The sequence below is a fragment of the Barbatula barbatula genome (genome assembly GCF_947034865.1).
Source record: "Barbatula barbatula genome assembly, chromosome: 11".
Classification (NCBI taxonomy): Eukaryota; Metazoa; Chordata; class Actinopteri; order Cypriniformes; family Nemacheilidae; genus Barbatula; species Barbatula barbatula.
Window position 1 is genome coordinate 22280060 of NC_136774.1, and position 23249 is coordinate 22303308.

General features: G+C 40.0%; 2 protein-coding genes across 3 annotated transcripts in view; one reads left to right on the forward strand and one right to left on the reverse strand.

Moving 5' to 3' along the window:
• Positions 1-17881, forward strand: part of dock5 (dedicator of cytokinesis 5) — a 52312-nt gene extending 34431 nt beyond the window's left edge. Inside the window, exons 37-51 of one of the 2 annotated variants that reach the window (XM_079467950.1) lie at positions 1064-1183; positions 1329-1418; positions 2622-2726; positions 3274-3415; positions 4131-4212; positions 4290-4374; positions 4684-4770; positions 5855-6031; positions 6252-6335; positions 7119-7256; positions 7827-7993; positions 9083-9227; positions 9512-9662; positions 15361-15482; positions 16559-17881. In XM_079467950.1, coding sequence (XP_079324076.1) covers positions 1064-1183; positions 1329-1418; positions 2622-2726; positions 3274-3415; positions 4131-4212; positions 4290-4374; positions 4684-4770; positions 5855-6031; positions 6252-6335; positions 7119-7256; positions 7827-7993; positions 9083-9227; positions 9512-9662; positions 15361-15482; positions 16559-16660 — 1797 coding nt within the window. In that variant the 3' untranslated portion in view covers positions 16661-17881. The remainder of the gene's footprint in view (positions 1-1063; positions 1184-1328; positions 1419-2621; positions 2727-3273; positions 3416-4130; positions 4213-4289; positions 4375-4683; positions 4771-5854; positions 6032-6251; positions 6336-7118; positions 7257-7826; positions 7994-9082; positions 9228-9511; positions 9663-15360; positions 15483-16558) is intronic. The other variant, XM_079467951.1, reaches the window with a different exon arrangement.
• A 2657-nt stretch (positions 17882-20538) lies between these two features.
• Positions 20539-21510, reverse strand: LOC306900840 (uncharacterized protein; the record flags this gene model as incomplete). Its single annotated transcript, XM_079468155.1, has 1 exon — positions 20539-21510. The coding sequence occupies one exon, from the start codon at positions 21508-21510 to the stop codon at positions 20539-20541; it is 972 nt and encodes a 323-aa protein (XP_079324281.1).
• Positions 21511-23249: the final 1739 nt, after the last annotated feature.

Below are 23249 nucleotides of genomic sequence, written 5' to 3' on the forward strand. Positions count from 1 at the left end.
GCGACACTAGCGACAGTGACGTTGGCGACAGAAAGTGGGCGTGTCCAGCGACGGGAGTCAAGCGACAAAAGATGAGCGACTTTCGTGAGCGACTACCAATGGTAGTAAAGCTGTAGAGCTCACGTCTTCCGTCTCTCGTCAGTTACTGGAGGTTTTGTTCAAACTAGGACAACCAAAGCATAGCACGAGACAAGCGACACACAGCGACAAAGTGTCTGGCTGTCTGAACAAGGCTTTAGGGTGCGTTCACATTGCAGTTGAATACTGTGGTACTGTGCACAAAGCATTTAGTTTCTCTTTCTGAGGTTTGGTACTAGAAGTAAGCATTAAGATGTACTGAATGTACATTGCCATGGTTGCAAATGTAATTTACACCCACATAGGAATCTATTTATTATCTAGGAATTTTACTACAGTTCACTTTAGTTAAGTAGTTCTGAACATTGATGTAGTACATATTACAGTGAACTACAGTATTTACTACAGTTTAGCAGCTCATTATGGTTATAATTCTACAGAATACTGTAGTAAGCCTATACATTAGCTTTAAAATAAATACTGCAATATACTACAGTAAACTAGTGTAAATACCGTATACTAGATTCATTTACTACACTTGATCAATTCAGTCATATCAATACTGGGAAACATTTTTGTCAGTTCACTGTATTTATAATACTACAGAATAACGTACAAATTAACAAATTGTAGAATTTTTTTTCTAGTTACTATAGTAAATACTAAAGTATTCTACATTATTTACTTCTGTTTATCATTTCACTGAAACTAATGCTAAAAAACGTTACTACAGAATACTGTGCTGTACATATTCAATGTGTAGCAATTAATATACACTACAGTATACTACACTTTACTACGGTGAGTGCATTATTTTTTATGTTGGTAGGTATTGTGTGAACAGAAAGAATCATGACTTCGTTTTCACATCGTGTTCATAATGCTAATGTGTGTGTAGTGTGAACACTGATTGTATTACCTGATGCTAAGGAGCTAATTTGAAGCATCAAGTGTGATGCATGACACATTTTTGTGATCTCTCTAGTGGTCGGACAAGCCTTGCGCACCCCACCTGATCCCGCGGGACGGAGCTCCTGGCTGGTCGCAACAAGAGCTGAAGGAAAGACTTTTCCAGGAGATCATGTGCTATCTGGACAAGGGCAAAGTATGTAAGCTGTTGTTTAGGGTTATGTGTTTTCCTTCCTAACATTCTGCAAACTAGTCACAGTAAACACAACAAATATGACACATGTCGTGGTCTTGTTTGCCGTTCAGACTTTGAGGCTCCTTGTTTGTTCTCTCGTTCTCAGATGTGGGAGAAGGCCATCGAGATGGCCAAACAGCTTGCTAAACTTCACGAGAACCAAATGTTTGATTTCCTCGAGCTCAGCCTGCTGCTGGTAAGACAGATGTGATCAAATTCCCAGGTGGGATCTGAAGGTAACACCACGGAGAAAACCTTGAGTTTCAGCCAAAATAAGAGACAAACCTCGGGCGTGTCTTGATCCGCACACCCAATGTTATATCTATAACCCCGTCTGTCGTCGCTGGGAGGAGATCCTGCAACGTATGTTCATTAGTTGCGTCCTCCTTAACCGATTTCATTTTATACTATAACAAGTACCATTACTTCATTCATGTCATTGATTCTAAACTAGTTCATATAGTTTTATTCTTATTTTGAATTAACTTTTTAATTGTAGCCATTTTATTAAGTGCGTCTATATTTATTTATGTTTATATTGCTATTATGTTTAATTTATTTTCCTTTTAGTTTTAGTTGAGATTTAATTATTATATTTACTTAAATAATCTACGTTATTCTTGTAAAGATGTGTTTGCGAAGCATCACGTTCCTCGCCCTTTATTACTCGCCGGAGAAAAAGCATCGCACAACAGGGGTTGTCTTCACACGTCCGGACGTGTCATGTGTTAATTTCAATTTGCGCGGAAAATATTTCTAACTCTCTTTCAGTTTTTATTTTTTCAATTAGTAATAAAGACTTTATTTAATATTACGCCAATTATCATGTTTCGATAGTCTTACTATAGTAAACTATAATGACTTTTTTCAATATATCCATACAGATTTCAAGCTTTAAAAATGACCAAAAGTACTTTTAAAAACAATATTTTTTTCTTAAGCTACTGTACTGTATATTGCTATAATGATATCACGCTAACATATTGGTCTGTTCCTCACACATAATATCTTTAATTCATTCCTAATTCATTTAATTTCTATAGCACGTGTCACAGTTAAAAAAAACAAATAATATAAAACAGAAAAGCGCACACAATTGCTGCATATAATACATGATATTATTGCAACTCTTTCATAAGGTGTAGCAAACCTTTCTAAAGCTTTTTGTCTGTTTGTTTTTAATCTGATCCGTACAATGCTAAACAGGTGTATCCACACATGGCAGTTGACTTCACAAGACTTGAAATGTATTTTGATGGTCTTTTAGCAGCATCTGTATGTTCCTTTCATGGTCTTAAACAGAGCAGTTCCAATATTCTGCTCGACAGGAAATATCAAGTACATTTTGGAAACTCGTTTGACCGTTAAATGTGAATGTGACGTGGGATTTTGTTCACAGAAACAGCAGGCGCAGTATTATGAAAATATAATGCATGCCATGAGACCTCAGCCGGAATATTTCGCTGTTGGATATTACGGCCAGAGTTTCCCGTCTTTTCTTAGGGTGAGTAAATTGAGCCGCTCCAGCCCGATTTTCCCTCTGTTAATGGCTTTACTGCGACCAGAATAAAGGATGCAACCTTGGAATGGCAAGTTTGGGAATTATTCGGTGCGCCAATGTCTAATTTTCTGTTGTTTGTGTTGTGTAAAATCGCAAAGAGTGGATTAAATGGTGACATAAACATGCAGTCAGGGCCGGCTCGCTGTCTGGCATTTCGGCACCAAACAACGCCAGAGGAAAACAGATATTGTAATTACAGCTTTCCCCAAAGAGCTCTCAGAGTAATTGAGTTTTAACAAGAAAATAATACTTCTGTTTTCACAGTCAGGGGTTTGGAAATCCTGGGGCTCACACTCTTGGAGATACAAGTGCCCCTTAGAAATCTAATGAAATTAAAGCCTCTACACAGTTATTATTGCTTCCGTGTGCCAGATATCAAGCTATGAAAATGACTTGAATAGGAAAATAACTTTGTCATAATGAGATCGATGACCTGTTGATTGCGGTTGTTCACATCACAAAAATGATATATTCTGCCCGTCCAAAACAGAACAAAATGTTCATATTCCGCGGCAAGGAATACGAGTGGCTGGAGGACTTTAGCCTGAAGCTGATGTCTCAGTTTCCCAATGCAGTGAAGATGACGAGCACATCGCCCCCTGGTGAAAACATCTGGAACTCAACAGGTCAACGTATCCTAATTTACATATATACATTTGGCAGATGCTTTACCGTCATGCTTCAACTAACAATATCGTTGTGTAATCACGGTTAACCAACATCTTATACGATTAACCAAACTCTCACTGTTTTCAATAGAAGATGTAGATTGAGAGTAGTTGTGTTTGCTTTAACAAGACATAAAAAATTAAGAGAGAATTTCAAAATTATTCTGAATTGACTATTTATAGGTTTGTGTATAGGTAAAATTATCAGTTTTGTTTCCTTTTGTGAACAACTAACAATGTTTCTACCAAATTTCAATAATAAATGTTGTTTCAATTTGTATTTATTTGCAAAAAATTGAAAACTGGAGAAACAGATGGAAATAACAGAAAATATTTTTTCAGACCTCAAATAAGAAATTAAGTTCATATTCACTTTTGGGCAATACAGCAGTCATATTTATACATGTATTTTGAAAAGTTATTATTAAAAAAAATTTTTTATGTAATGATCTGGATTTTTATCACCGTTCTCATGCTGCCAGTCTTTCACATTGCTGTTGGATGACTTTGTCACTCCGACTGTTTGATGTTGTTGTGTGAACTACATTCACTAAAAAACACCTTACAAACAAATATCCCAAAATTGCCTTGATATTTTGCTACTATAAAAGTATTTCTTTTGGGTCTGCTGTACATGACCATGTGTTCCAGTGTTTTTCCCTCAACGTCTTTTCCTCAGATATTCAGTGTTTCACAGTCAAACCCGTTCTCAACTTACCTCCGTCGTTCAGAGACAAGGGACTTCCTGAACAAATCCTCAAGTACGGCATGAATCCACACACGCGTCACGATTTTAACATCTCACTTTCATCTCACTCGCCTTCTCTCTCTACTGTAGTTACTATCGCACGAACGAGGTGGAAAAGTTCCAGTATTCCAGACCTTTCAGGAAAGGAGAGAAAGATCCGGACAATGAGTTCGCTGTGAGTTCACGCACGTTTTTCTTCTCATTGCATGCAGAATAAAGTGTATATATTAAAGTATATACATCTCAATTATAATCATATTCTTTCCAATATCTACATTCAAAAGAGCCACAATGCTTTCTCTTTCATTGTCCCTATAGAACATATTATTGGCTCTTTTAATATAAGCTCTGAATAATGGCCATTGGTCCCTGTAATTCTATTATTGTTGGGAATCTCTAATTGAATGTTGTGAATGGAGATAATTGAAGTGCAGATGTCGGAAGCCCTCTGTGTAAATGAGACTCTCTACTTTTCACCTCGCAGACCATGTGGATCGAAAGAACCACCTTCATCACGGCATATCGCTTTCCTGGAATTCTCAAGTGGTTCGAGGTGAAATCCATGTCTGTGGTGAGAGACTCTTATCTGATACACCGTCATACACACATTTAACACAAGTGAGTTCTTATTAAAGATAGAAATACGCACCCACATGACTAAATATTGAATTATGTTAATATTTACACTACAGTACAAATGTTTTTCTGTTATCTTTAAAAGCTTTGATCTGAAGACGAATGTGTATAATACGCAGTGTTTTAGAAAAGTGTTTTTATTGTAGAACATATTTTATACCTTTTGCTCCACTACATTTCATGAATAAATCATGTTGTTTTTTTTTCCTTTAAAAACTTAAGTATACATAAAAAGTATTGTAATTTTAATTCGAAAATGTTCTTAAGCACTGTATTAAAGGTAAAGAAAATATGTTAAAAACTATTATTTTTACTAATGATTCGCAGTATGCTTATCATTTTTCTCCCAAGTACATATATCTGTATTTGAGAAAAAGGAAAAAACTTCACTGCTAGAGAAACATTTGTGCCTTCCTTAAAAAAGGAAATATATATATTTGTACTCTATGAATTTCATCTAATGAAGCTTTATTTACAACATGATTCTCAAAGTTACATTTGTCATATTCTATAGTTTTGATGAATTTTCAATTATTCTAGAATAGTTGAACACACACGTATAAGTATATATTATACTGTATAATGTGCTCTTTATATATGAAGAGTTTGGTTCCAAAAAGAGATAACACGGTTTTTATGTGTTTTATTATGTAATCATGTTTTATTGTGTTAGTTAGCTGTATTTTTTTGTTATTGTGGCTTAATCAAAACAAACCATCTGCAATTTGATTGTGTTAATTGGAATGCACAATAAAAAAACATGGTTTATATATATAAATTATGTGGATTTATAATCTTAGGGTGTAATTTCCTTTTGAATTTTCTTACATTCTTAATTTCTTTAAAACAAGAAATTGTTTCATGTCGGCTTGAAGGTAAAAGTATTCACATATAAATGAATTCAGCCATTCATCCGTTCACCATCGTGTCTATCCAAACCAAGCGTGATCTTCAGTAAATCGTGACAGAATTTTTCTCCTTCATTCATGTATAAGAACTCTTAACCGTCTCATTTATAGGAAGAGATCAGTCCTTTGGAGAACGCCGTAGAATCCATGGAGCTGGCCAATGAAAAGCTGAGTAATCTGGTCCAGCAGCAGGCCTGTGACCGCTCGCTCCCCGTTCACCCCCTGTCAATGATGCTCAACGGGATCGTGGACCCCGCGGTCATGGGCGGCTTTTCCAACTATGAGAAGGTTTGTTTCCAGATCTTTTTCTTTACTCGTCTTTTATTCAAACAAAAATGTCAGGCTGTCCACCCGCATGACACACCTCTGAATCGGCGGGAAGTTGCTCCGCGGTTACTCAGTACCGTCTTCTGTTGGTCAGTGATGAAAAATTGATGTGCACCTTGAGGCGTCCCGTCTGCTGGAGCATCGGCTGATCTTAATTGAAATTTTTCTATCGGCCCCTCAGGCGTTTTTCACAGAGACTTACATGGAGAAAAATCCAGAGGACCTGGAGCGCATTGATGTCTTAAAACATCTCATCGCACTGCAGGTGACGCTCTCTTTAAGTTCTCTATTCTGCTTACAGGTTCACGCTTTTGTCTCGAAACACCCACATAGAGATGGTAAATTGACCAAAATTACCGCTAACTTTATATATGACAACGTCATCTTTCATGTCTGACATTCAGTCATGTTGTATAATATCTCTTTTTGCATAGTTTAGTAAGTTCAATATTTCATTTCATTTATTTTCGTGATGGATGAAAGCCTTGGCCGAAATTCATAAAAGTGACAAGTTTTAGTACAAATCACATGTAAATAACATGAAACAGTCGGGTTAGATGTATTGACGTACAGTATCGATCACATTAGAACATCCAGAGAAGCAGATTATATAGTTAATACATCACCCAGCTCGATATCTCCATAAAACATGTTAATGAAATACTAAAATCAGTTACTAATGGAGTTATGCAGACATGAATTCACTTCAAATCAAACTCTTGAGCGCTTTATAAATGATCGCAAGGCAGCCTCACAGAAAACGCATTGTAGAACAAAAGATGAAAAACGAATAATATGGGAAACCGCAAGATTATGAAATGGTTTTATGGAATTATTACAAATATATAATTGCAAATCTTTCATAATATGTAACTTGGACATCTGAAATGAAATAAAATGAAAAAATTAAATATATACTGTATACAGTATATATAAAATACAAGAAATGAAAAAGAAGTGAAATTAAATGAAAACAAAATAAAAAAGAATGTATATTAGTGACAGTAAGTGTCAACACTTATTATTATTATTTGATGTCTGTTATCAGGTTCCGCTGCTGGACGAGGGGATTCGGATCCACGGGGAGAAATCAACAGAACAGCTCAAACCTCTACACAACAGACTGGTCAGCTGCTTTCAGGACCTGCGTGCCAAAGTGGAGAAACTCTACGGCGTCATTACTCTGGTGAGAGCGCAAATGACGTACTAAAACTCAATAAAGATGGTATGGACATCTCAGTTTGACTAAAACGCAATTTTAAATTGGAAGAGAAGGAAATACTTTATCTCAGTCTTCATGCCTTGTTATGGGCCCTATCGTACACCCAGACCAAGGCCCAACAAATAAAGTCCGGCTTGTCCTGTAGCTGTCTTGCATGTTACGCACGAAAAACACCCTTTACATATTAAGAGAATCGGGACAATGCGCCCTGGCGCACCGACCGCTTTCCAGCCGTTAAACTAGCAACACGGCCTGAGTGCAACTGTGCCGTGCGCTTCGATCGTGAAAATAGCGCCCTCTGTGTTGTGTGTTTTGCTGTCTTCGTGAGAATAATGACACAGAATTTACTCGATTTGCTTTTATCGAAATGATTGAAATAGCCTGTGTGTATAGCTTAAATGTGTACAACCAACACCAATAATATGTTTGCATGAAAGTATTTGCCCTGATGTAAATAAAGACTGTTATAATCATGACCATAGTTAATAAACGTCAACAGAATATCTAAAGAAATGTGTTTGTGTGTGTCTTCAGCCCTGTTCTCTGACAGGAAAGAAGAAGAGTCGTGTGGGGTCAGTGGTGATGCCGTACATCATGTCCTCCACGCTCAGACGGATGTCCACTATCTCAAACGCCTCCTCCGGACACTCCAGCGGCTCTGGCTCCTCTGATGGAAACTCCTCCAGACCCGCGTCACAGGAGTCAGTACCCATAATCCCCATTCTATTACTCTCTCAAATAAGGTCATGCGGAGGTCACTTGATTATGTCTGACGGTGCTTAAACGTGATATTTTTATAACAAATAAACCATTGTTTTATTATAGTAAAAACTGCAGAAACCGTGACTTTTGGGCAGGTTGATTGTCTCATTTGTATTTACATAATCAAATGCTATGGGTATTGTGGTTAGACCATAGTAAGCCATGGATTTACTACATAAATATATTGATTTATTAGTAAATGTTTATCTTATAGCACATTTAAAAACAACCAAGGTTCACCGATTTGCTGCACGATGTATAAAGATGAAGAGTTAAAAGAAATATAAATTCCTTGCTATGTGGTTTCTAGAGATTTCAAGCTCTTGTTTGAGCGTGATGGTTGATTGACAGGTGAGTAGGCGGTCCTTTATTGTTTTCCGGGACTGGAAAGCATTTACATTACAAATCTGATGTGGTCAGCTACTTTTTCCACTTCCTCCTATTGTGGTTTGAGTGATCGGATCACAAAATGTTTTGTTGTCGCATGTTTTTAGCATTCTTTACTTGATACCGAGTGTAAAGAGATTTTTTTTGTTTCCTGTTTTTTACTTGTTGAAGCTTTGATCAAAATGAGATGATGTCTGGAGGAGTTTGTATATTTGTTTTTCTTTTAAAATTTCGTAGTGTTTTATTCAAATGTGGCATTTCGCGTGATATTGGAAAGCATCTCTGGTGCCCAGACCTGTTTACACGAATATTGGCGGATTATGTTAAAATTTACATTTCTTTTGTGCGCTTTTTACTTATGATACAATAAAGTACATGTTTCACAAAACAAGCAATTACTGAGAAGAGCTGAGAGTCTTTAGAATATTAGCATATACATTGAGATTTCACATCAGGATACTGATCTAAAACCAGACTAATGCAACGACGCTGAAAGGAACACAGCCAATGACACACTTCACCTTTAGGAATAACTGAATGTTTTTTTCGAATCCTAGATCTGAAAACCACAAAGCTATTGTAGAAATACATACAGCACCAATGATTTATCGTGCAAATATCTCTTTCTGTCTTTTTCTCAGTTCACTGCTCTCCCGTGTGAGTGACAACAGGGTGTCGGTTTTGTCCCGTTCAGAGGAAGATAATCGGATCAGTAAGAAGAACAGAAAGGAATGGAGCGTGAGCAAGTCTCAGGTTCTTCTGGAGCGACCCTCCAACAAGGATGAGGTGCCTGAGCTTTACAGCTTTATGACTGTGTTCCGTTTATATTATCACAATATGACGCATTAAAGGACGATTCAGATTCTATATACAATGAAAACAAATGACTAGCGGTCTCTGGTCCCCATCCACTGTCAAGTTTAAACATTTCCTTTTTTCTCTCTACAGTAAATTAAGTCATTACATTTTTTTTAGAGTGAACCTTTCCTTTACCATGATTACAATCTGTTCATTTTGATAAAATGATAGTTAACCCTACATTTAATATAAATATGTGTTTGTGTGTGCAGATTTCCATAGAGAAGCAGCAGAGACCTAAAAGTCTGACGATTGGAGATCGGAGGGTCACGCTGTCTCTGTTTCATGGAGAATCATCCAGTATAAGTTTACACAACCCACTTGGCCCACTGCCTGCTTCACCACACACACCACGCAGCTCCAGTGAGTACACACACACACCACGCAGCTCCAGTGAGTACACACACACCACGCAGCTCCAGTGAGTACACACACAAGCCAACACACACACCACGCAGCTCCAGTGAGTACACACACAAGCCAACACACACACCACGCAGCTCCAGTGAGTACACACACAAGCCAACACACACACCACGCAGCTCCAGTGAGTACACACACACCACGCAGCTCCAGTGAGTACACACACAAGCCAACACACAAACCACGCAGCTCCAGTGAGTACACACACAAGCCAACACACACACAACACGCAGCTCCAGTGAGTACACACACAAGCCAACACACACACCACGCAGCTCCAGTGAGTACACACACAAGCCAACACACACACCACGCAGCTCCAGTGAGTACACACACAAGCCAACACACACACCACGCAGCTCCAGTGAGTACACACACAAGCCAACACACACACAACACGCAGCTCCAGTGAGTACACACACAAGCCAACACACACACCACGCAGCTCCAGTGAGTACACACACACCACGCAGCTCCAGTGAGTACACACACAAGCCAACACACACACCACACACAGCTCCAGTGAGTACACACACAAGCCAACACACACACCACGCAGCTCCAGTGAGTACACACACACACCACGCAGCTCCAGTGAGTACACACACAAGCCAACACACACACCAAGCAGCTCCAGTGAGTACACACACAAACCAACACACACACCACGCAGCTCCAGTGAGTACACACACAAGCCAACACACACACCACGCAGCTCCAGTGAGTACACACACAAGCCAACACACACACCACGCAGCTCCAGTGAGTACACACACAAGCCAACACACACACCACGCAGCTCCAGTGAGTACACACACAAACCAACACACACACCACGCAGCTCCAGTGAGTACACACACAAGCCAACACACACACCACGCAGCTCCAGTGAGTACACACACAAGCCAACACACACACCACGCAGCTCCAGTGAGTACACACACAAGCCAACACACACACCACGCAGCTCCAGTGAGTACACACACAAGCCAACACTCACACACCACGCAGCTCCAGTGAGTACACACACAAACCAACACACACACCACGCAGCTCCAGTGAGTACACACACAAGCCAACACACACACCACGCAGCTCCAGTGAGTACACACACAAACCAACACACACACCACGCAGCTCCAGTGAGTACACACACAAGCCAACACTCACACACCACGCAGCTCCAGTGAGTACACACACAAACCAACACACACACAACACGCAGCTCCAGTGAGTACACACACAAGCCAACACACACACACCACGCAGCTCCAGTGAGTACACACACAAACCAACACACACACAACACGCAGCTCCAGTGAGCACACACACAAGCCAACACACACACCACGCAGCTCCAGTGAGTACACACACAAGCCAACACACACACCACGCAGCTCCAGTGAGTACACACACAAACCAACACACACACCACGCAGCTCCAGTGAGTACACACACAAGCCAACACTCACACACCACGCAGCTCCAGTGAGTACACACACAAACCAACACACACACAACACGCAGCTCCAGTGAGTACACACACAAGCCAACACACACACCACGCAGCTCCAGTGAGTACACACACAAGCCAACACACACACCACGCAGCTCCAGTGAGTACACACACACCACGCAGCTCCAGTGAGTACACACACAAGCCAACACACACACACCACGCAGCTCCAGTGAGTACACACACAAACCAACACACACACAACACGCAGCTCCAGTGAGTACACACACAAGCCAACACACACACCACACACAGCTCCAGTGAGTACACACACAAGCCAACACACACACCACGCAGCTCCAGTGAGTACACACACAAGCCAACACACACACCACGCAGCTCCAGTGAGTACACACACAAGCCAACACACACACCACGCAGTTCCAGTGAGTACACAAACAAGCCAACACACACACCACGGAGCTCCAGTGAGTACACACACAAGCCAACACACACACAACACGCAGCTCCAGTGAGTACACACACAAGCCAACACACACACCACGCAGCTCCAGTGAGTACACACACAAGCCAACACACACACCACGCAGCTCCAGTGAGTACACACACAAGCCAACACACACACCACGCAGCTCCAGTGAGTACACACACAAGCCAACACACACACCACGCAGCTCCAGTGAGTACACACACACACCACGCAGCTCCAGTGAGTACACACACACACCACGCAGCTCCAGTGAGTACACACACAAGCCAACACACACACCACGCAGCTCCAGTGAGTACACACACAAGCCAACACTCACACACCACGCAGCTCCAGTGAGTCCAAACACCTCGCAACTCCAGTGAGTACACACACAAGCCAACACACACACCACGCAGCTCCAGTGAGTACACACAACACGCAGCTCCAGTGAGTACACACACAAGCCAACACACACACACCACGCAGCTCCAGTGAGTCCAAACACCTCGCAACTCCAGTGAGTACACACACAAGCCAACACACACACCACGCAGCTCCAGTGAGTACACACACACACACACCACGCAGCTCCAGTGAGTACACACACAAGCCAACACACACACCACGCAGCTCCAGTGAGTACACACACAAGCCAACACACACACCACACACAGCTCCAGTGAGTACACACACAAGCCAACACACACACCACGCAGCTCCAGTGAGTACAAACACCTCGCAGCTCCAGTGAGTACACACACAAGCCAACACACTCACCACGCAGCTCCAGTGAGCACACACACAAGCCAACACACACCACGCAGCTCCAGTGAGTGCAAACACCTCGCAGCTCCAGTGAGTACACACACAAGCCAACACACACACCACGCAGCTCCAGTGAGTACACACACAAGCCAACACACACACCACGCAGCTCCAGTGAGTACACACACAAGCCAACACACACACCACGCAGCTCCAGTGAGTACACACACACACCACGCAGCTCCAGTAAGTACACACACAAGCCAACACACACACCACGCAGCTCCAGTGAGTACACACACAAGCCAACACACACACCTCGCAGCTCCAGTGAGTACACACACAAGCCAACACACACACCACGCAGCTCCAGTGAGTACACACAAAAGCCAACACACACACCACGCAGCTCCACTGAGTACACACACCTAGCAGCTCCAGTGAGTACACACACAAGCCAACACACACACCACGCAGCTCCAGTGAGTACACACACAAGCCAACACACACACACCACGCAGCTCCAGTGAGTACACACACAAGCCAACACACACACCCCGCAGCTCCAGTGAGTACACACACAAACCAACACACACACCACTCAGCTCCAGTGAGTACACACACACACACACCACGCAGCTCCAGTGAGTACACACATAAGCCAACACACACACCACGCAGCTCCAGTGAGTACACACACAAGCCAACACACACACCACGCAGCTCCAGTGAGTACAAACACCTCGCAGCTCCAGTGAGTACACACACAAGCCAACACACACACCACGCAGCTCCAGTGAGTACACACACAAGCCAACACACACACCACGCAGCTCCAGTGAGTACACACACAAGCCAACACACACCACGCAGCTCCAGTGAGTACAAACACCTCGCAGCTCCAGTGAGTACACACACAAGCCAACACACACACCACGCAGCTCCAGTGAGTACACACACACACCACGCAGCTCCAGTGAGTACACACACAAGCCAAAACACACACCACGCAGCTCCAGTGAGTACACACACAAGCCAACACACACACCACGCAGCTCCAGTGAGTACACACAACACGCAGCTCCAGTGAGTACACACACAAGCCAACACACACACCACGCAGCTCCAGTGAGTACACACACAAGCCAACACACACACCACGCAGCTCCAGTGAGTACAAACACCTCGCAGCTCCAGTGAGTACACACACAAGCCAACACACACACCACGCAGCTCCAGTGAGTACACACACAAGCCAACACACACACCACGCAGCTCCAGTGAGTACACACACAAGCCAACACACACACCACGCAGCTCCAGTGAGTACAAACACCTCGCAGCTCCAGTGAGTACACACACAAGCCAACACACACACCACGCAGCTCCAGTGAGTACACACACAAGCCATCACACACACCACGCAGCTCCAGTGAGTACACACACAAGCCAACACACACACCACGCAGCTCCAGTGAGTACACACACAAGCCATCACACACACCACGCAGCTCCAGTGAGTACAAACACCTCGCAGCTCCAGTGAGTACACACACACACGCACACATAAATGCGAAATTGTACATATATTTTGATATATATACAGTGGGGCAAAAAAGTATTTAGTCAGCAAAGTTCTCCCACTTAAAAAGATGAGAGAGGCCTGTAATTTTCATCATAGGTACACTTCAACTATGCGAGACAGAATGAGAAAAAAGTCTAGAAAATCACATTGTCAGATTTTTTAAGAATTTATTTGCAAATTATGGTGGAAAATAAGTATTTGGTCACCTACAAAAAAGCAAGATTTCTGTCTCTCACAGACCTGTAACTACTTCTTTAAGAGGCTCGTCTGTCCTCCACTCGTTGTATTAATGGCACCTGTTTGAACTCGTTATCAGTATTAAAGACACCTGTCCACAACCTCAAACAGTTAGACTCCAAACTCCACTATGGCCAAGACCAAAGAGCTGTCAAAGGACACCAGAAACAAAACTGTAGACCTGCAGCAGGCTGGGAAGACTGACTAGGTAAGCAGCTTGGTGTGAAGAAATCAACTGTGGGAGCAATTATTAGAAAATGGAAGACATACAAGACCACTGATAATCGCCCTTGATCTGGGGCAAGATCTCACCCCGTGGGGTCAAAATGATCACAAGCGGTGAGCAAAAATCCCAGAACCACACGGGGGGAGCTAGTGAATGACCTGCAGAGAGCTGGGACCAAAGTAACAAAGGCTAGCATCAGTAACACACTACGCCGCCAGGGACTCAAATCCAGAATGATCCAGAAGAGGATTGGGAGAATGTCATATGGTCCGATGAAAGCAAAATATAACTTTTTGGTAAAAACTCAACTTGTTGTGTTTGGAGTAGAAAGAATGCTGAGTTGCATCCAAAGAACGCCATACCTACTGTGAAGCATGGGGGTGGAAACTTCATGCTTTGGGGCTGTTTTTCTGCAAGGAGACCATGACGACTGATCCGTGTAAAGGAAAGAATGAATAGGGAATGTGTCTCTCATAGTTGAAGTCTACCTATGATGAAAATTACATGACAAAACTCTGATTTTTTTTACTTTGAGTGAACAATATAGAAAGAGCAGCCAATAAGAGCACAGAATAGATGGGAACTCCTTTAAAATAGTTTAAAAAGCATTTCAGGGTGAGACCTCAAGAAGCTGTTGATAAGATGACAAGACAATATTTCTGCGAATTCTGGTCAAAAGGTGACTACACTGAAGATGATGAAATTTGATGAGTTCATTATTATTCTAAAATATGGAAAAGATATGAACAAATAAGTGGATAGCTTTCCAAAAACCTCTGAGCGCTAGTGTATCTGCTCATTCAACACAATCTGAAGTAATCTGTAGAAGTTCCCATGTGAATATTAACACGTCATCTATTCATCATTCACCTGCAGGTTACACGTGTCTCCCGAGTGACGGTGACTTCAACACATCTGACATCACAAGCACTCCTCCACCAATGCCTCCGAAGAAACACCCGCACGATAGTGACATCATCTACAACTCTACCTCTGAGGTTAGACAAACATCACAGTCTCGCACGAGGGACCGGATGCTGTTCTTGTCTTGATCTTGAGTAGCTGTAAATTTTACTAAAGATTTTTAGTTTGTTTTTCATAAAATTTTACAGTTTTAGTTGACAAGTGTAAATGAACTTGCACAAAGAAATCTTAAAGGAATATTTCACCTTCAAACCTCATCCTGTTGTTATTTTAAACCTGTGTGATTTTCTTCTGCAGAACACAAAAGAAGATATGAAGAATAAATGACCTGAAACCGTTGGTCCCCATTGACTTCCATTTTATGGACACAAAACAATGCAAGTCAATGGGGACCAACAGGGTTTGTTTTACCAACATTCTTCAAACTATCTTCCTTTGTGTTCTGCAGAAGAAGAGAATGAAAAGAGGATGCATGAATGATGGATTTTGGTTTTCCAGTTAAGTTTGTATGATATTAATATGAACAAATTCTTTCTACAGTATATACATTTTCTATTTAACTAAAACCTTTTTTCTTAAAGTGAAACTCAGAACTGAAAATTCTGTCATCATTCACCCGCCTTCGAGTTGTTCCAAATGTGTATAAAATATCTTTGTTCTGATGAACACATTGAAAGATTTTTTCTGATGATGCTTACAAGCAAACAGATCTCAACACCCATAGTAGGAATAATTACTTCCTACATTTTGAAGAAGGTCGGCAGCAAACAGTTCTGGGGCACTATTGACTGTCATTGTATTTTTTCCTACTATGGAAGTCAATGGGTGTTGAGATCTGTTTGCTTGTAAGTTTATTCCCAAAATCTTTCAATGTGTTCATCAGAACAAAGACATTTATACACATTTGGAACAACTCGAAGGAGAATAAATGACAGAATTTTCAGTTTTGGGTGAAGAATCTCTTTCAAATTGGGGAAAAATGTCTAATAACCTCATTATACTTGAGTGAACCACTGTATTTCTACTTTACTATCAAAATGTCTTAAACTTCAAAATAAGCTAAAACGTGATTTCGAAATGGCAAAAACGTCAATCCGAAATCTTGCCAGACTGAAGGTTAAATACATTATTGTCTTTGTTTCACCTGTAGTTCACACCTCCTTTACCAATGAAAGTTGAAAGCAAGCCTCCACCCCCACCACCCAAAACCCGCAAGTCCATGTTACCCAGCAATGACAGCAATCCACTATAAGAACATCAACCAGCGCTATACGTCTCACATCTGCACACGCTCGTGAACTGTACTTAAGACATCCGAGGAGCTCATAATACATCTGCTCTTTTTAAAATGTCTCACCCTGATGAAACATCACTGCTCTTTGTTCATTTAGAAATAAACCTCTCGATTGTATTTATTCATCAGATTGTTTGTTAAATGTTATCGTCGTTCTTGTCTAGACATCATTTGTTTTGTCTGTCTGTGCCTTATGAATTTGAGATATTGAGACAACGGAAGCAAATGTTCATATTTTAACTCCCTCTTTGCACGCATTCACTTTGCACATAGCTCTCGCCCGTGGAGCTCACGCATTTCCAACTTCCTAATTGAATCTCTCGCAGACACTTTGCTTGGCATTACGTTCCCCAAAGCAACAAAAGACTTTTGTGTGATCATTTCTCTGCGCTTTCATTTTTCAGCGTGGAAACCAAATTTTTATGCAAAAACCTCAAATATGAGACGAGTAGTGAAATAAGTTGTTCTGGAGATGCAGTTTGATGCGGAGGGTCCTCATCTCGCTGTCAGATACCTCAAATCTAAACATCGTTCCAGTAGTCTGCGCACTGGGTGAAAAGCATACACTGTATATTTATGCCAAACTTTTTTTTTAAATATGATCGAGTTTGAACTTTCAATGAAATAAGGGCACCTTCAGATGTGTTAAATTATTATTTGTAATGTTTTTGAATGCAACTTGTTGGTTAACAGTCAGATTCAGGATCAGATTCATATTTGCACAGTTCACATGTTAAGGTTTACATTCAAGGTTTCTATATTTAGTTATGTACTGTAACGGTGTTTGTGCAAACTACGTTTCTGCTTTAAACGTTTGTACATTCTGTATTAAATCATGAGATTATGAGAACAAATGTGATCAACGTGTCCCAGCTCTAAGAGAGAAAACCAGAGCAATGTTTTTTTAAAAGGGATCGTAGATGTAAATATTGAATTTCTCTTAACAGAATTATTTAAGCTTGATATTGTAATTTAAATGAGATTTGAATGAGTGGACTTTAATTCTTTAAAGCAAGAACATTGATCATTTTAACATTTCTTCATTCATTTGTTTTTAATATCATTCATACTTGTAGGTTTCCATTCACCGTGGGGAGTCTTTGCCTGTGAATGTGAATGATTTATAATGTTGACTTGCACTTCAGTTTCAATAAAAGTGGCAAATCAGACCTTTTTTATTTTTATGTTCTCTGTGTTTATTTTGAAAAGTTACAAATAACAAACGGATTGTAATCGCGAGAACAAAACGTTGAAGAAGGATGATTGTGAATTCTTTCTATAGATGGTTTCATCTAAAGCACATGCTGGCCTGAACTTCCAGAACTTCCGGTCTGTGTTTGGGTTATAATATACTTTATATTTCATTTATATTCATTTATTTTTATGTTTTATTGTATATTAGTTGTAGTTTCTTCAATTAAAACTACTCAATAGTTATTTGCGGAGGTCTACTGGAAGGTAAGATTGGGCCACATAACATTAGTTTGTTGTTGCCTCTTTAACCGTCTATACTAAATTACTAGTAAACAAAAAAGATTGTAGGTTTAAAATGAAACGGTTGTGTAAGCGAAAGTATGTCTCTTAGACTTTCCCACACGTCTCTTCTTCTTCCGTACACTAAATCACCCTGACGTCAGTTAAATGTCATTGTCAGCTGTATATTTTTACACCATTAAGTCTTACTGATGTTATTTGAGTCATGACCTCCGTCTGTGAGGTAATGATAATGACACGAGTCATGTAATTGTGACGGTTTAATCTTGTGCTTTGCTCTTAGCAGCTGGAAACATAGATCGCGCAGGAACTCTTTTCTCATATCGCGTGTTTAGATTGGAAAGTGAAGGATCTTGCCTTTTGAGGTGTTTTTGTTTTGTGGAAATCTTTTTCTTTCTTCTGTTGCCCGTGATATGAGCTTTTAAGTCAAGTGTGCTTGAGATCAATGCTTGGCCTCTGTAAAGTGCAAAGAAGTTTCTACATTTGACTTCATTTATTTGCCCTTTATACCTTGTTTTTTCGACATCTTGTTCTGGATAATGAAGGTCTGCTTGTAGGTTTCGATGCTGAAGGCAGGACAGGTCCTGAAATGTGTGCTTTTCTGTGCCTCGTTCTACTAGCCGGCTGAACGTTGTTGTCTCTATAAAATGATGGATCGTTAAATAGCCTTTAATCTTATATGCCACTGATGGATGTCTCCATGGTAACACCGTTTAACACTTGCCTATTTCAGAACATCAGATTCTCAATTCAACCCATGGACTGGGAAAGAATAGACATAAGCCATGAGTTTTATGTTTATGCCATTACCTTTAATCAACTACAATGTTGTATATAAGATATATATAATTTCATAAACGTGCTTGTCAAGGTTCATGCTTATGTTTTTCATGGACAGGGAAACGCTGAAAAGACCAAATGCATTCCAAAAGAATGACATAATATTCATGTACGGGTGAACTATTCCTATAATACTTTTAGTTTTCAGTTCATTTGAATGTTTTCAGATAGCATCTTTAACGGAGGTTTGTATTACCGCTTGCCTTTCTCTCCCTTTGCACATAATGTTATTCTTCTCACAGACTTGATAGACGTTACATAAATACGGCAATATTTGCTAACATTAATTTGATCTGAATGTCTTCATCTGCATGAATATGGAGAAATGGAGAATGAGGATTGTTTTGTCAAACCAATATCTCATTGGGCAAATATGTTTTGATTCAGTGTTTTTTTTCCCCGCATATATGATATTATTTTGATCCCACACACACACACATTTCTGAGAAGCATTTTTTATATATCACTTGACTCAATCTGGCTATATTTACATTGTGTATAATGTTAGTTGCTATTAGAATACTTCCATGTAATAGCCACACTGATTCACACCATACACCTGTGTCCGGTATCTATATATTTAAGGTAAAATATCTAGGCTCTTCAATTTACAAACGTTTACCTGTACAGCGTAAAGGCCCAGTGTGTAATTTTTTGGAGGATCTATTGACCCAAATGCAATATAATATGCATAACTATGATACATAATGAAGCATTATTTTTACTCGCGCAAAACGATTAATTCAAATCTGGTGTGATCCCAGTTTTAGTCCTGTGAGGGCCACCATATTGCTTCGAAAGGGAGGGGGAAGGGGTGAAGTTAGCCGTTGGTTGCAATTCGTGCCTCGTCGCAAGATCCACTAAATTTCATACACTAAACCTTTTAAAAATATTTGGATACTCTGGTGTGCTTAAATAGCATGAATATTGTTTTTAATCATGTTTAACGTTATATAAATTGTTTGTATGTAAAAAGTTTTTTGTCCAGTTGTTTTCTTTCAAGTCATTTTAAGGTCTAACATATTATTTATGGTGTTGATCTAAAGTTCCAGACTCTGAATTTGTCAGTAAAACAGACCGTAGGAAAATGTAAACTCACAGAATTCCTGTTTGATTTTTATCTACTTCTGAATAACATATTCTCTTTTACAACTCTTATCTGTAAGTCTGATGTGTCTTGTGTACACAAAAGGGAAGAACAACAGTTTAATACTTGCAGAATATCACGAATAAGGTATAAAGTTGATCTTTTACACATTGAGTTAACACAAAGGTAGAAAAATAAAAATCTACTAATAATTTATCTACTGGGGTGAAGAATAGAGAAATATAGCATTACCTGTATTTACTTTCAGAGACATTTGATGGGACACAAATAGAAGCGTTCTTGTAAGTAAAATGCATTACTAAATAACCTTTCTGTGTTTACTTTTGTGCCATCCACACATAACCTACACATGTTGAAGTTTTAGTAACGTCTTTAGTTGCGGCCGCACTTCGAGTTAGTCGTGTTCGTTGTCGTGCGGTTCCGTTTGGATCTCCGCAAGCTTCAAAGTGCTCAAGCAAGGGTACTCGTCTAAAAAGATGTTGTAGGAGGCTATGAGTTCCTTCCAGTGGCTTTTCTTCCCATAAACCATCGCAGCGGCGCTGACTGTGGTATAGATGCTGGAGATCAAAACGATCAAATACAGGGTATTCTGCTTCATCAGCACCACGGTCGCCTGCGTCAACATGTCCCCGACCACGAACATAACGAACATGACCACCAGGCTCAGGGTCATCCTGATCACACGCATCTGTGTGCCCAGCTTGGGGCCGTGGGCACCGTTGGTGTTGGCTTTCATGTCCCGCAGATGTTTTGCCAGGTGGTACATAATGGAAATGCTGCTTTTCACCATTACAATAGACGGCATTATGTCAGAGATGACAATGTAGTAGAAGATGTAGGTATATCCAGCGGGGGTGGTTGGCATGATGGTCCCGCAATCCGCTATGGTGGAGGTGGAATTTTTATTGCCCAAAATAGACAGCAAAGGGACGCAGTTTGCAAAACCGCATACGTAGATCACGGCCAGGACGGTGTGCACGTGTTTAATGATGGCCTCCTGGATGCGCGTGTAGCAGTGCACCGGCTCCACCACCAGTTTAATGCCGTAGTAGAAGATGAGAAACGCCGTGCTCCAGAATATGATGAGCTTCAGGCTGAAGATGAGCACCAGTAGGATCGCTTCTAAGTAGTTGATTTGGCACACAATGTCAATCTCATCTATGGTCTGCCATAAGTAGGTGAGAATCTGCAGGGTGATGCTGGTCACGGCGATGGCCGAGATGATGAAGTCACACGGGTTCAGCTTGTGCTTTATTCTGTAGCTCCTCTGAATCACCAGAAGCAGATACATGTTGAAGAAGATGGTACAGATGCCCAGCAGGCCCGTCGTAAGCCAGATGACAAGTTTGTCCTCAAGCATCAACATGATAAGGCTTAAGTTGAGAGTCATACAATAAAAACAGGAGAAAAAGTGAGAAAACATTCCGATGAACAATCTGGGTTCTAAATCTGGAGAACAATTGGGGCAAATGGAGACTTTAATCTGCTTCTCAGATAAAGACCCCATATTTAAAAAAACACTGGATTCTTTCAACTCACTGTTGGGTAAAATATGGACTGAGCAAATCCTTTCAAATTGGGTCAAATTCCAAGATTGAACATGAACAATGTACAAAAATAAAAAAATGTGTTGAACTTGTTAAAGTAACTGGATGAGGACCATAATTCATTTCAATTCGTATGTTTATATCATTTGAAGAACTTAAACTAGAAAACAAGAAAAATCTAAAACTGACACAGTATAAAATATTTCAAACCTTTATGGTAATATGTAAAAAGAGAAAATTGAGATAAATTGAGAAAAACGAAATGGTTAAAGAATTATAAAAAAAAATTAAATTAAAAATTATTTCTAAATTTAAAAGGCAAACTATTAAAAAAATACCAGAATTGTTTCATAATTTTAGTTAACTATAATAACATAAACCCCCTTTGGCTTTGTCATTATTTTACCCAACCATAATTTCAATCGTCTCCTAAAATTCCAGAAACACCAACAAAACGGCAGTATCTGCAATCAAAAACTCCAATATGAACAAAGAAATCTCAAATTCATCAAAGATCAAATGATCTGAACTGCATCAGAGCTCTTACTATATGTCAACAAGAGTAATCATTTCTTCTCTAAAGATTTTAGTACCTCGTTTTGGAGTTCTCAAATATTTGTCAGTGTTCGGCAGCTGCTTGAGTGTTCGACAGCTGCTTGCGTGTTTGAAGGATGAAAATCGCAGGAAAGGGTGTTTTATCAACACGGCCGAAGACATTTATTTAAAGAACAAAGTAAATGACAGAGAGGAATTGAAGCGGTATTGCTGCGGTTGGTGCTTGAGATTTTCATGCGCTGTCTGAAACCATATTTAAAGCAGTATGTTCTAGAGGTCAGATGCATAGTCAAACTTAACCACTATCCAGACATGGTGGAAATGGAACGCAGGTATAATTCAGATGGCTGTTTACATGCCTATACATACATCCATATACATATACATATACATATATATATGTATATGTATATATTAATATTAATGGTCACTTTTATGAAAATGCATTTGGAAAGAAAAATCTTGGCCCGTAATTGCTGCTTGCAGCTATGTTTATTTATGGTCTTGTTCTAAAGATCTAGACTTTCTGCATTTGTCAATAAAACAAAAAGCTGCATAATTAAAATGAACAGAATTCCTGTTTTTATCTTTAATCTACTTTTCAATTCAAATCAGTTTTATTTATATAGCATTTTCACAATGTGCATTGTTCAAAAGCAGCTTTACAGGAGAAAATAAAAAAGCTGAGAAACACACAAAAATAAGGTAAAACAATCAAATGTATTTTCATCCAAACGGAGGTCCGGACAATATTTTTTTGTAAATAAATAAATAAATATTTGATAAATGTAGCCCAGTTGGATAAACTGTATATGTGTAGGTTGCTGTCTAATATAACGCCTAGATATTTTACTTTTATTTATGAAGTAACAGTACAGCCTTCAATTTGCAGGTTATAATCTGAAATATTATGCTTACGTGTCTTCAGGCTGATAAGTAATATTTCTGTTTTATTAGAATTTGAAAGAAGGAAATTACAAGTCATCCAATGTTTTCTATCTTC